Source organism: Macrobrachium nipponense, chromosome 41, assembly GCF_015104395.2.
Source record: "Macrobrachium nipponense isolate FS-2020 chromosome 41, ASM1510439v2, whole genome shotgun sequence".
In the NCBI taxonomy this organism is placed as follows: domain Eukaryota; kingdom Metazoa; phylum Arthropoda; class Malacostraca; order Decapoda; family Palaemonidae; genus Macrobrachium; species Macrobrachium nipponense.
Genome location: NC_061102.1, coordinates 26,564,938 through 26,579,662, shown reverse-complemented (window position 1 = coordinate 26,579,662; position 14,725 = coordinate 26,564,938). Strand labels below are relative to the sequence as shown.

Here is a 14,725-nt window from a genome sequence, read left to right as displayed (position 1 = left end):
GCAGTTCAGACTCAGAAACAAGAATACGACCAACTCAGAGCTTCCCACTTCCTCTGCATTCGAGTGTATAATGATGAGTTAAAGAATATTGCATTAGAAGTTCAGGAAAGCATTATAGAACAAGAGCCAGTACTGAGGAACTGTGCAATGCCTACCGAACTCTTACATGTCACTCTAGCTATGATTCGCATTGATGACCCAGAGGCAATGTTAAAACTCATCGAACTTTTGCAAGATCTTCGTCCAAAGCTTCAAGAAATGGTGGCAGATCAGCAGCAAAGCCAGATTCTTGCTAAAGGTTTGTCTACCTTTGGGGCGCGAGTTCTTTACTGTAAGTTGCAGGTGCCCGAAGCATTTTCAAGTATTGTGGAGACGCTACACCAGTCTTTGGAGAAGATCGAGGGAGTGGTCATCACAAATCACTTCGACTTTGTTCCTCACATGACACTGATGAAAGTGAACCGCGTCATTGCTCGTGAAAGGAGAAGCAAGTACCTTAACTCCATCCTCTACAGTGACCACATAGATAAGGAATTTGGATTCATTCCCATCAATAATATCAACCTTTGTATTATTGATGACAGGAGAGGATATGACGGCTTTTATCTTACTTGTCAAAAAATCGAGTTATAATTTATTTCTTTTCTGAGTAACGTAAGTGCAAACTTTGTGTGATGAGGTTATGTACGACTCTGACGATGTAAAACGACTTGTCTGCAAAGATGTATTCTTTTTCTTATAAATATTTTACTGTTTTCTGAATACCTTATCTTTGGGGCTTTTGCAATCATTGGTTTGAGTGCTTACTTTAATAGAGGAGTCTGTTATCACAACTGTCTCTGTGAAACATGTCAAAGATAAGAAATGCATTTCAAACACTTGTCCATCGAGAATTATTCTAATAATTTGTTAGAGATATCTGCTACAAAGAAAAAATATTTGTAGCAAACTCTTCCATTTTTAACGGGACCAATAACGCTTGGTAGAAGTTTTGAGATGTTCTTTCGGTCTACATTGTTCAAACGTATATATAATTATATATAGTGAGTAGTATTTTGTCATTTGGCTCCTCAGAGATGATAATGAAATATGAGACTTTTATTAAATAACTCACGCAAATATTTAATTGCTTCTTGTGTGATATTATTTTGGTGGATAGATTTAAGTTCTTTGTTGTCTCTTTCTTTCCGAATTAGTAGATTTATTATTTATAAATTTTGTCATGCATAGCCTTATATAACTATTTCCAATGTGTGTTGTAATTTATGAACTTTTACTGGCTCTCTATTTCTGCTAGTCTTATTTGTGTATAAAAGTTTTTAAGATATGTGGGTAACGAACTCGAACAAAACTATCCTCTAGTCAGTAAAATGTGAATTAAAACCAAAGAAAATCACTTGCACGAGGCTAACGCTAAAAAGAACTTGTCTGTAAAGCATTTACACATGAAGTTTATGTCTAAAATGTTCAACTGTTGTAGACCGCTTTTATTTATTTTCCTAATTTTATCTATTCATATAAATTATTAAAATAAAATTATATAAACTAAACCCGATCTAACACCTATTTTATGATTTTTTTAAGAAGCAAGATATTCCATTTTTTTCTGCAAGAATTAAACTTAGGTCAACAAGAACCTGTAAACCCCGGAACCACAGCTCACACTTCCTCTCGTATCAGTTGATTCATAGTGCAACTGCGCGGTTTTCCTCCCGTTGCACCTTTCAAACCTTTTCACTGTCAATTTCCGTTTCAGCGCTAAATGGCCTCAGTGCTTGGCATGTGTGCCAAAAATCTGTAAATCAGTCTACAGCTCACACTTGACTATAAATAAATATTAAATTTTAGTTTCTCAAGATGTATTCTTCTTCCTTACACTTCTGAAATATCGATAACTGAGGTGTATGGCCCATGAGAATTTTACAAGACGTGGTATATTCACACATTCCATACCTGTAATATTTTCGTGTCATGCTGTGATGTATTGAAATATTATTTATGTTACTGAGAGGCAATACTCTTGTAATCATGTACCTTGCGTATGTTTTGTAAGTCAGAGTAGTATAATAAATAGTATAGTTTACCTCCTCGTTTCATACAAGCCTATACATTACACATTCATTGACCGAAAGGTAATAAAAATCAACAATGCCGTACCATACTGCCATTAACAGTTATTACACTAGCAAATTACCAATATGTATACGTTGGATTTGGATCCTGTTCCGTATATATATTCTCTCTCTCTCTCTCTCTCTCTCTCTCTCTCTCTCTCTCTCTCTCTCTCTCTCTCTCTCTCTCATTCATATATATACGTATATATATATATATATATATATATATATATATATATATATATATATATATATATAAAGGCATGACATATAGTGCTACGCATGCCTATCATGAAAATAACTTCCCCGCTCGCTACAGAAAAAGTTTAAAAGAATTGAAGAATGATAATAGCTTACACATTACCAAGGCTGATAAATCCAATAGTTTAGTGGTTCTTGACAAAACTGACTACATATCACGCATGCATACTTTACTAGAGGATGAAATAACTTACAAAAAAACTCGCAAAAAATCCGTTGGACCAAGGAATAAACTTTAATATCAATATCAAACAAATTCTTAAAGATAAAAAAGAACTTTTGTGTAAGTTAACTGTAAAGTGTCCCTTATTACCTTATTTATATGGCCTAGTCAAAACTCATAAGGAAAACAAACCTATGCGCCCAATTATTAGTACTGTAGGATCAATTGCTTATAAACTATCTAAATATCTTACTAAATTGTTATCCCCGCTACTAGGAACTGTATCTAATTCACACATCCGGAATTCTCTTGATCTTGTGGAAAAATTAAATTACATTGTACTAAACCCAGCGATATCTTTGTCAGTTTTGATGTATGTTCTTTGTTTACAAAAGTCCCTATTGACTCTGTGCTAGAATATTTAAGTAATGAACTTGTACTGCGTGAATTGCTTATGTCAGTTTGTCACATAATTTCCTTGATTAAGTTATGTATTTGTGATTGCAGATTTATTTTTAATGGAGAATATTACCAACAAATATTTGGTATGGCCATGGGTAACCCTTTATCACATCTCCTTTCAAACTTATATATGGAATTTTTTGAGAGACAACACCTCCCGAAATTCACACTTATCCCCTTAAAATGGTACCGATATGTCAATGATATCTTAGTAGTCTTACCTGTTGGTATCGATGCAAATGATTTACTGTCTAAATTGAATAATTTAGTGCCATCCATAAAATTCACTGTTGAAAATTCAGTATTTATAGAAAACCCACAAATAATTTAACATATGTACATTTTTATTCTGGCCACCATCTTTATATTAAAATTTCAATTTTTTCTTCTATGTTCCTACGCGCTTTGCGTATCACGAGTCCACAATATCTTGACCAAGAAATAGAATACATAAAAAAGATAGGAAACGACCTCTGCTACCCACCTCATTTAATTGATTTATGTTATCAAAAAGCTCCCAAAAAGATTTATAGTGTTGCTATTAATGAAAAAGAAATGCCTAAAAATGTACTTAGCTTACCTTACTTTCGTGGATTTGGAACCATAAAATCAATATTTAAATCGTTTAATGTTAATGTAGTGTTCTCTTATAACAATACCATTAAAGATATGCTAATTAAGAATAGTCCCGTAACAAATAACAACATCATTTACAAAATTCCTTGTAAGGATTGTCCATCGTTTTACGTTGGTCAGTCAAGTAAAAATTTATGTGTACGTATTAAGCAGCATATGTATTCAGTTAGAAGAGCCCAGAAGAGCCCAGACTTCAAATGCACTGTTTATCCATCTGAGTGAAAAATCTCATTGTATTAATTGGGGTGATACCTCTGTAATTGCTAGATCTAATGATTATGTTTCAAGAATTTACTGGAATCGGCAATTATACAAATCACTAATAAAAACAACCTAAATCTTAGTCTGGGAATGTACCATTTGGACCCATATATTTGTAAGATGTTTATGAAGGACCTTAAAATAAATGAACTACTAATAAATTAGTCCCACATGTATATAGTTATTATTCTCTCTCTCTCTCTCTCTCTCTCTCTCTCTCTCTCTCTCTGGTTCGATATTCTCTCTCCCTCTTTCTCGATATATATATTTATATTTTCTTTTGTCTTTTCATTAATAATAATTTTTTGGGGAAAGTTTGTGTAAATTTCATGATATTAAATTGTCAATGCTTCCGTGTTTTTTTCAAAATGTACTGTTTTCTGGAAGAATAACTTGTTTACTGCGTGTGTCCTCCAAGGTGTGGCTACCCTCAGGCGTTTCCTCCTTTCTGTAGAGTGAAATCGCCCTTATTGCTAATCTTGTAGTGTCAGTTTGGATATTAAGCCTTCTTTTGACTATGTTGTCCTCTGTAAAATCAGTTTGCCTTAGTAAAGGGTCCGAACAGGACCGAAAGTACTCGGCTATCTCGCTTTTTCATTTTTTCCTTCGTGGCAAAAGCCTTTATTTTATACATAGCATCACGTATTTACTACTTCGTGATCAAGTTATTCATTTATATATATATATATATATATATATATATATATATATATATATATATATATGTATATGTTACATGTGTATAAATATATATATAATTATATATATGTATATATTACATGTGTATAATATATATATATATATATATCTATATATATATATATATATATATATATATATATATTTACTTTTAGGGCACAATTTTCACGGATACAACATTCATTAAACAGAATGGCTTTTTCACTGTTAACCAGCTTTTTTTTTAATTGCTTCATATTTTCTAATTATTTTCTTTACTTCATTATTCAGGTTACTAATGGACACATAATGGTGTTCTTCCATTTACTGCAGTATTTTTACACGCGACAGCTATTTCGTCAACCTATACGTATTGACGTTACCAAGCGTACTGATACAAATATGAACCTGTATGCGTTTTTTGACGTCATATATATATATATATATGTATAATGTGTATGGGTTTATAGAGAAAGGGTATATAATGACCATGCTATACGATCCTGCTAAGTGCCAACAGCAATTATTAAATAAGATTACTAGTATGTATGTATGTAGTACCCTATTTATATGTTGGATCCTGTTATATATATATATATATATATATTATATATATCCATACATTTATATATGAATAATTATCACATCACCGTGATATAATATATATATATATAGTATATATATATATATATATATATATATATATATATATATATATATATGCTTAAAAAATCACAGTAGATGCACGTGACTTCATAATAAGCGAATACCACAGGAAAATGATAGTCAGAAATCCAAGCGCTTTCGTCTTATTCAGACATCGTCAAGGAGCTACTAAAGTACAATTGGAGAGGAAGGCCTCAGGTACAAACAAGATCAGGAATACCAGATGGTTAATTATCAAAAGGGTAAAATTAAAAGGGATAATCCAGGATTATCGATATCACACGGTCACAAACTTAAACAGATTCTGACCCTAACCGAAATTACAAAGTATCTTTACAGTCCAAAACATGTAAAAACTGAATATATTAATTTTGTTGCTTATATTTATCTACAACTTTTTTTCATTATGAAAGCATCAAGTTTAAATAAACCAAGACTTAAATTTAGAACATTTCTATTATTTGATTTGATAAAACAAGATTCAATGATATTCCTTTTAACTGTGTCATTACATGGGACTAAGGCTCTTGCTTGACTCCAGTTAATAGGATGGTCTAAATCTCTCATATGTACAAATAATGCATTCGATATTTGCCCAGTTCTCACAGAATATTGATGTTGCTTGAGACGCTGTGAAAGAGATTTGCCGGTCTGTCCGTAATAGACTTTATCACACTTTTGCAAGGAATTTCATATATGCAGCCTGGAAGATCTTTAGGAGAATTTTTGATTACTAAACTCTTGACATTAATATTACTGAAAACAACATTTATGTTAAAAAGCTTTAAAATTCTAGGAATATCTAAAAACCTTTCATCATAAGGTAATTTTTAGAATGTTATGCTTACTAAATTCAAGTTTGTCATTAGTTGAATAAAATGTTTTTCTAGCTCTTTTCCATGCCACATCTACAAAAGTCCTTGGGTATTTAAGTTTCAATGCAATATCATAAATAGTTTTAATTTCAGCGTCAATAAACTGCGGGCTACAGACACGTAAAGCCTTTAGGAACATCCCAGACAAAACAGACAATTGGAGTAGTAATGAACAAAAGAGTCAATATTAATTGATTTTCGAAAGACTGAAAAGGTGAAATTTCTATCTTTTCTATGGACAGTTACATCAAGAAAATTCAAATTACAATTTCTTTCTTCCTCTACAGTAAATTTTATAGAAGGGACTAAATTATTGAGATTATTAAGGAATTCCTGGAGGTTTTTGTGAACTGGCCAAATACAGAAGATATCATCCACGTACCTAAACCAAATAACATTTTGGGGCAAAATTCTTGCCAAGAGTTTTGTCTCAAAAAATTCCATGTAAATATTGCTAAGGACAGGAGATAAGGGATTACCCATAGCCATGCCAAACTTTTGTACAAAAAATTCCCCATTGAAACAAAATTTACTATCTTTGATACATAACCTTATGAGACTAATGAGATTTGCTACACTTAAGGGAATGTCATGACGCTCTAATTCCTCTTCCAAATATTCAAGTAAGTCATCTACAGGCACTTTTGTAAATAAAGAGACAACATCAAAACTAACCATATTAAAATCATAATTCAAATTTAAACTATTCAATTTGTTTATAAAATCAACATTGTTTTTAACATTCGTGTTAGAAATATTTCCTACCAAAGGAGTAAGAATTTTTACAAGCCATTTAGATAAATTATACGTAACTGAGCCCACTGAACTAATGATTGGTCTGATAGGGTTATTGATTTTATGTGTCTTACTAAACCATACATGTAAGGTAGGGAGGCGCATTGCGGTATAAACTGTTTAATTAAATGGTCCAAGCCCTTCAAAATGGATTTAATTTGTTTATTAAAATGGGAGTTAACTGTCTGTGTAGGGTCAGACCTCAGTTTCGTATAAGTATCAGTGTCATTTAGCAATGTCATTATTTTACTTATATAGTCACTTTTATTTATTATTACCACTGCAGATAAATCTAATGCAGTGGTAATAATAAATAAAAGTGACTATATAAGTAAAATAATGACATTGCTAAATGACACTGATACTTATACGAAACTGAGGTCTGACCCTACACAGACAGTTAACTCCCATTTTAATAAACAAATTAAATCCATTTTGAAGGGCTTGGACCATTTAATTACACAGTTTACACCGCAATGCGCCTCCCTACCTTACATGTATGGTTTAGTCAAGACACATAAAATCAATAACCCTATCAGACCAATCATTAGTTCAGTGGGCTCAGTTACGTATAATTTATCTAAATGGCTTGTAAAAATTCTTACTCCTTTGGTAGGAAATGTTTCTAACACGAATGTTAAAAACAATGTTGATTTTATAAACAAATTGAATAGTTTAAATTTGAATTATGATTTTAATATGGTTAGTTTTGATGTTGTCTCTTTATTTACAAAAGTGCCTGTAGATGACTTACTTGAATATTTGGAAGAGGAATTAGAGCGTCATGACATTCCCTTAAGTGTAGCAAATCTCATTAGTCTCATAAGGTTATGTATCAAAGATGAGTCCAAATTTTGTTTCAATGGGGCAATTTTTTTGTACAAAAGTTTGGCATGGCTATGGGTAATCCCTTATCTCCTGTCCTTAGCAATATTTACATGGAATTTTTTGAGACAAAACTCTTACCAAGAATTTTGCCCCAAAAAGTTATTTGGTTTAGGTACGTGGATGATATCTTCTGTATTTGGCCAGTTCACAAAAACCTCCAGGAATTCCTTAATAATCTCAATAATTTAGTCCCTTCTATAAAATTTACTGTAGAGGAAGAAAGAAATTGTAATTTGAATTTTCTTGATGTAACTGTCCATAGAAATGATTGTAAATTTCACCTTTTTCAAAGTCTTTCAAAAATCAACTAATATTGCCTCTTTTGTTCATTACTACTCCAATCACCATCAAAATGTTAAATTCTCTGTTTTGTCTGGGATGTTCCTAAGGGCTTTACGTGTCTGTTGCCCGCAGTTTATTGACGCTGAAATTAAAACTATTTATGATATTGCATTGAAACTTAAATACCCAAGGACTTTTGTAGATGTGGCATAGAAAATAGCTAGAAAAACATTTTATTCAACTAATGACAAACTTGAATTTAGTAAGCATAACATTCTAAAATTACCTTATGATGAAAGGTTTTTAGATATTCCTAGAATTTTAAAGCTTTTTAACATAAATGTTGTTTTCAGTAATATTAATGTCAAGAGTTTAGTAATCAAAAATTCTCTTAAAGATCTTCCAGGCTGCATATATGAAATTCCTTGCAAAAAGTGTGATAAAGTCTATTACGGACAGACCGGCAAATCTCTTTCACAGCGTCTCAAGCAACATCAATATTCTGTGAGAACTGGGCAAATATCGAATGCATTATTTGTACATATGAGAGATTTAGACCATCCTATTAACTGGAGTCAAGCAAGAGCCTTAGTCCCATGTAATGACACAGTTAAAAGGAATATCATTGAATCTTGTTTTATCAAATCAAATAATAGAAATGTTCTAAATTTAAGTCTTGGTTTATTTAAACTTGATGCTTTCATAATGAAAAAAGTTGTAAATAAATATAAGCAACAAAATTAATATATTCAGTTTTTACATGTTTTGGACTTGTAAAGATACTTGTAATTTCGGTTAGGGTCAGAATCTGTTTAAGTTTGTGACCGTGTGATATCCGATAATCCTGGATTATCCCTTTTAATTTTTACCCTTTTGATAATTAACCATCTGGTATTCCTGATCTTGTTTGTACCTGAGGCCTTCCTCTCCAATTGTACTTTAGTAGCTCCTTGACGATGTCTGAATAAAGACGAAAGCGCTTGGATTTCTGACTATCATTTTCCCGGTGGTGTATTCGCTTAGATATATATATATATATCTATATATTATATACTAATATATATTTATATATCTAATATATATATATATATATATATAATATATATATAGTATATTTATACAGTATATATATATATATATATATATATATATATTTATATTTATGATATATATATATATATATATATTATATATATATATATGTATAATAGCATAAAAGGATAATAGCATCTTATGTTTTAAAATTGTCTTGTGCAGAGTGATAATAATAGGCTTGGTCATTTAATTGCTAAAGAAACAAAGAATGAGTTGGATAGCAATCGAAGAGAGAATACAGGAGGAAATAAGAAAAACACTGAATGAAGGAAACAGAAACTAGAAGAAAATTACCAAAAAACAAAACTGAAATAAACCTGTAAGAAGGTGAGTGGAAAATAAAGGAAGTAGTTAGATTAGGTAAAAAAAATAAATAAATAAATAAAATAAAAAAAACTCACAAAAACACAGATATCGAAGAGATCAAAACGCTATAATAGCTGCCGTGCATTACAATTCGAATTATGGGCTTCATCTCGTCACTGAATGGATACATAAAGAATAAATTACTTCTATCTGAAATACGAGTATACCCTCGTAACAAGAACAGACTCCTCTACTTGCTAACATGTTACGAAATCAAGAAAACATCTTGGATTTTTCCAGTTAAAGAGTAGGTACGTGAGGGAGCTAAACTTGAATTTAAGCAAGATCGAATGGAATAAAAAAAGTCAACCACAGGAAATGATAAAAGGATGAGAAAACATAGACAATATGAATAAATGAAACATTAACACTGGAAGTCTATGGACAAATCCAAAGAGAATATAAGACAAGAAGCCCGAAAAAACTATGCTGATTAGCAGAGCTCATCTAAACAGAAGCGAAATTATCAAAGACGGAAGAAATATTTCATTTGTGAAAGGGGAATAAAGTATTGTTTTCTCTTCGCTCCGAGTATATATATATATATATGACTGGTAAAAATGTTCTGTAACAACAGAATTCCATCTAATAAAAGGAGCCCATAAAAACACCAAAATGTAGAGAGAAAAGTACTATATTTCAGAGACTGCTGTCTCTCTCTTCAGGTATATGAATGAGAAAAGTTTACAGAAAAGGTGATATTTATACCAAGAGATCCGTCCACAAGTAAGCCAATTTAGGTCACCCCCGCTGATAATCTTCCTTTAATCTTCTTAAGCGTTGGTTGAATAAACACTTCGTCGACGACATCCGAAATCCATGCCCCTTTTGAGATGTTCATTACCTGCTTCTCTTTTATTAAGGCCGATTCCATCATTTGACTCTTGTACCGGCAGTTGCTGCTATAAATTACACGTGACAAATTCCAGTTTATTCTATGGTTATGTTCATTTATATGGTTGAAAATAGCCGAGTTCTGTTGTCCATACCTAACTGACCGTTTGTGTTGTATTAATCTCTGGGGAAGTGATTTACCTGTAAATCCGATGTAAGATTGGTCACAGTCTTGGCAAGGGATCTCATAGACCCCAGAGTCCTTGGGAGATGTCTTTTGTTGGACGTTAATCAGGGATTTGGCTAAGGTGTTTGGGTAGGTAAATGCAAAAGGGTTGGATTTCCCAAGGGTGTGCGTTATTCTTTTAATCGTCTCCAGGTGAGGAATTTTTATTTTATTGTTGGGTGTGTCTCTGGTCTTGTCTTTAGGGGGTCGGTAGAAAATTACGTTTGCTTTTTGAATTGCTTTCTCAGTTAAATGGTCAGGATACTTTAAAGATGAAAGTTGCTTGCGAATTAGTTCAAATTCTTTTTCCAGGAAATCTGGGGAACAAATTCGTAAGGCTCTTAAGAATAGGTTGCTAGCTACGCCTATCTTGATGGTAATGTCGTGATAGCTAAGTAGTGAATATATGAACAAAGTGAGAACGTTTGGTTTTCTGTATATGGTAAATTTTGTATTCTGTCGTGTCTCTGATTATTAAAACATCAAGAAAAGGAATTTTGTTGTCTGTTTCCCATTCAACTTTAAATTTGATGCTGGGCACTAATGCGTTTAATTTTGAGAGGAATTCATTAAAATTACCCAACCTATTATCCCAAAATGTTAGAATATCATCCACGTATCTCAGCCACAGCATGTTTTTGGGTTTTATTGCATTTATTACTGTAGTTTCAAAGTATTTTCCATGTACAGATTGGCTAAAACGGGACTTAAAGGACTACCCATACTTCACCCGAATTTTTGCTTGTAGAATGATTCCCCGAATGTGAAAATACGTTTTATTAGATGCCACATAATTCAACTAACTTTATTATTTTGTCAAGCGCCAATGGGAAATGATCTGAATAGGGGGATAATTTTTCCCTTAAAAACTGAAGAACGTCCTGCACTGGTACTCCCTATTCACAAAAGTACCAGTGCAGGACGTTCTTCAGTTTTTAAGGGAAAAATTATCCCCCTATTCAGATCATTTCCCATTGGCGCTTGACAAAATAATAAAGTTAGTTGAATTATGTGCATCTAATAACGTATTTTCATTCGGGGAATCATTCTACAAGCAAAAAAAAATTCGGGTGTAGTATGGTAGTCCTTAAGTCCCGTTTTAGCCAATCTGTACATGGAATACTTTGAAACTACAGTAATAAATGCAATAAAACCCAAAAACATGCTGTGGCTGAGATACGTGGATGATATTCTAACATTTTGGGATATAGGTGGGGTAATTTTAATGAATTCCTCTCAAAATTAAACGCATTAGTGCCCAGCATCAAATTTAAAGTTAAATGGGAAACAGACAACAAAATTCCTTTTCTTGTTTTAATAATCAGAGACACGACAGAATAAAAATTTACCATATACAGAAAACCAACGTTCTCACTTTCATATATTCACTACTTTAGCTATCACGACATTACCATCAAGATAGGCGTAGCTAGCAACCTATTCTTAAGAGGCCTTACGAATTTGTTCCCAGATTTCCTGGAAAAAGAATTTGAACTAATTCGCAAGCAACTTTCATCTTTAAAGTATCCTGACCATATTATTGAGAAAGCAATTCAAAAAGCAAACGTAATTTTCTACCGACCCCCTAAAGACAAGACCAGAGACACACCCAACAATAAAATAAAAATTCCTCACCTGGAGACGATTAAAATAAAGAATAACGCACACCCTTGGGAAATCCAACCCTTTTGGCATTTACCTACCCAAACACCTTAGCCAAATCCCTGATTAACGTCCAACAAAAGACATCTCCCAAGGACTCTGGGTCTATGAGATCCCTTGCCAGACTGTGACCAATCTTACATCGGATTTACAGGTAAATCACTTCCCCAGAGATTAATACAACACAAACGGTCAGTTAGGTATGGACAACAGAACTCGGCTATTTTCAACCATATAAATGAACATAACCATAGAATAAACTGGAATTTGTCACGTGTAATTTATAGCAGCAACTGCCGGTACAAGAGTCAAATGATGGAATCGGCCTAATAAAGAGAAGCAGGTAATGAACATCTCAAAAGGGGCATGGATTTCGGATGTCGTCGACGAAGTGTTTATTCAACCAAGCTTAAGAAGATTAAAGGAAGATTATCAGCGGGGTGACCTAAATTGGCTTACTTGTGGACGGATCTCTTGGTATAAATACCACCTTTTCTGTAAACTTTTCTCTTTCATATACCTGAAGAGAGAGACAGCAGTCTCTGAAATATAGTACTTTTCTCTCTACATTTTGGTGTTTTTATGGGCTCCTTTTATTAGATATATATATATATATATATATATCTATATATATATATATATATAGTATATATATATATATACTATATATATATATATATATATATATATATATATATATATAGTATATATATATATATATATATATATATATATATATAATATTATTATATAAAAGGTTTTTGCCACGAAGGAAAAATGTAAATGATTTATTGTCTAAATTGAATAATTTAGTGCCATCCATAAAATTCTCTGCTGAAATTGAAAATAACAAAGTCATCTCTTTCCTAAATGTATTAATACATAGAGAATCTTTCCAATGTAAATTCAGTATTTATAGAAAACCCACAAATAATTTAACATATGTACATTTTTATTCTGGCCACCATCTCAATATTAAAATTTCAATTTTTTCTTAGGTTCCTACATGCTTTGCATATCACGAGTCCACAATATCTTGACCAAGGAATAGAATACATAAAAAAGATAGGAAACGATCTCTGCTACCCACCTCATATAATTGATTTATGTTATAAAAAAAACTCACAAAAAGTTTTATAGTGTTGCTAGTAATGAAAAAGAAATGCCTAAAAATGTACTTAGCTTCCCTTACTTTCGTGGATTTGAAACCATAAAATCAATATTTAAATCCTTTAATGTTAATGTAGTGTTCTCTTATAACAATATCATTAAAGATATGCTAATTAAGAATAGTCCCGTAACAAATAACAACATCATTTGCAAAATTGCTTTTAAGGATTGTCCATCATTTTTACGTGAACAGCCCAAGTAAAAATTTTTATTTGTGTTACGTATTAAGCAGCATATGTATTCAGTTAGAACAGCCCAAACTTCAAATGCACTGTTTATCCATCTGAGTGAAAAATATTGTATTAATTGGGGCGATACCTCTGTAATTACTAGATCTAATGATTATGTTTCAAGAAATTTACTGGATTCAACAATTATACAAATCACTAATAAAAACAACCTATGGGATTGTACCATTTGGACCCGTATATTTGTAAAAAGTTTATGAAGGACATTAAAATAAATAAACTACTAATTAATTAGTCCCACATGTATATAATTTTATTACTTTCTCTCTCTCCCCCTCTCTCTCTCTCTTCTCTCGTCTCTCTCTTTCCCCTCCTGTCTCTCTCTACTCTCTCTCTCTCATCCTTCTCTCTCTCTCTCTCTCTCTCCTCTCTCTTCTCTTCTACTCCTTCTCTCTTCTCTCTTCCCTCGATCTCTATATATAATATTATATATAATTATATATATATATATCTATATATTATCTATATATATATATCCTTTTTTCGTCTTTTCACTAATTTTTTTCTTGGGGGGGGGGAACATTTTTGTAAATTTCATGGTAATATGTTGTATATGGCGTTTCCTCGTTTCTGTAGAGTGAAATCGACCTTATTGCTAATCTTGTAATGTCAGTTTGGATATTAAGCCTACTATGACTATGTTTTTCCTCTGTGCGATCAGTTGTGCCTGAGTAAAGGGTCGCACTAGTGACTAGACCGAAAGTGCTTGGCTATCTTGCTTTTCATTTTTTTCCTTCGTGGCAAACACCTTTATTTATACATAGCATCACGTTTTATATACTTCGTGATCAAGTTATTCATATATATATATAAATTCTTTCCTTTTACCTGTTTCCTCTCTAGATATGTCTGTCTGTGAATAGTAAGATGTAATCTAGTTGTTGTTTATCTCTTTCTGATATGACGATGTATGAAGTTAAATTAGTTCATAATATTGCTGTGCGCTTGGTGATAAACTAATAAATGCACTAAGGTTTTAAATAAGCAACATTAAAGGGAAGTTAGAATATATGGTGGGCCGTTTCATAGGAGGAGTCTACGAG

General features: G+C 32.1%; 1 protein-coding gene across 1 annotated transcript in view; it reads left to right on the top strand.

Moving 5' to 3' along the window:
* The window catches only part of LOC135212628 (leukocyte receptor cluster member 9-like), a 3,055-nt gene extending 972 nt beyond the window's left edge, over positions 1-2,083 (top strand). Inside the window, exon 1 of the mRNA XM_064246219.1 lies at positions 1-2,083. This exon is cut by the window's left edge and continues 972 nt beyond it. Coding sequence (XP_064102289.1) covers positions 1-633 — 633 coding nt within the window. The 3' untranslated portion in view covers positions 634-2,083.
* Positions 2,084-14,725: the final 12,642 nt, after the last annotated feature.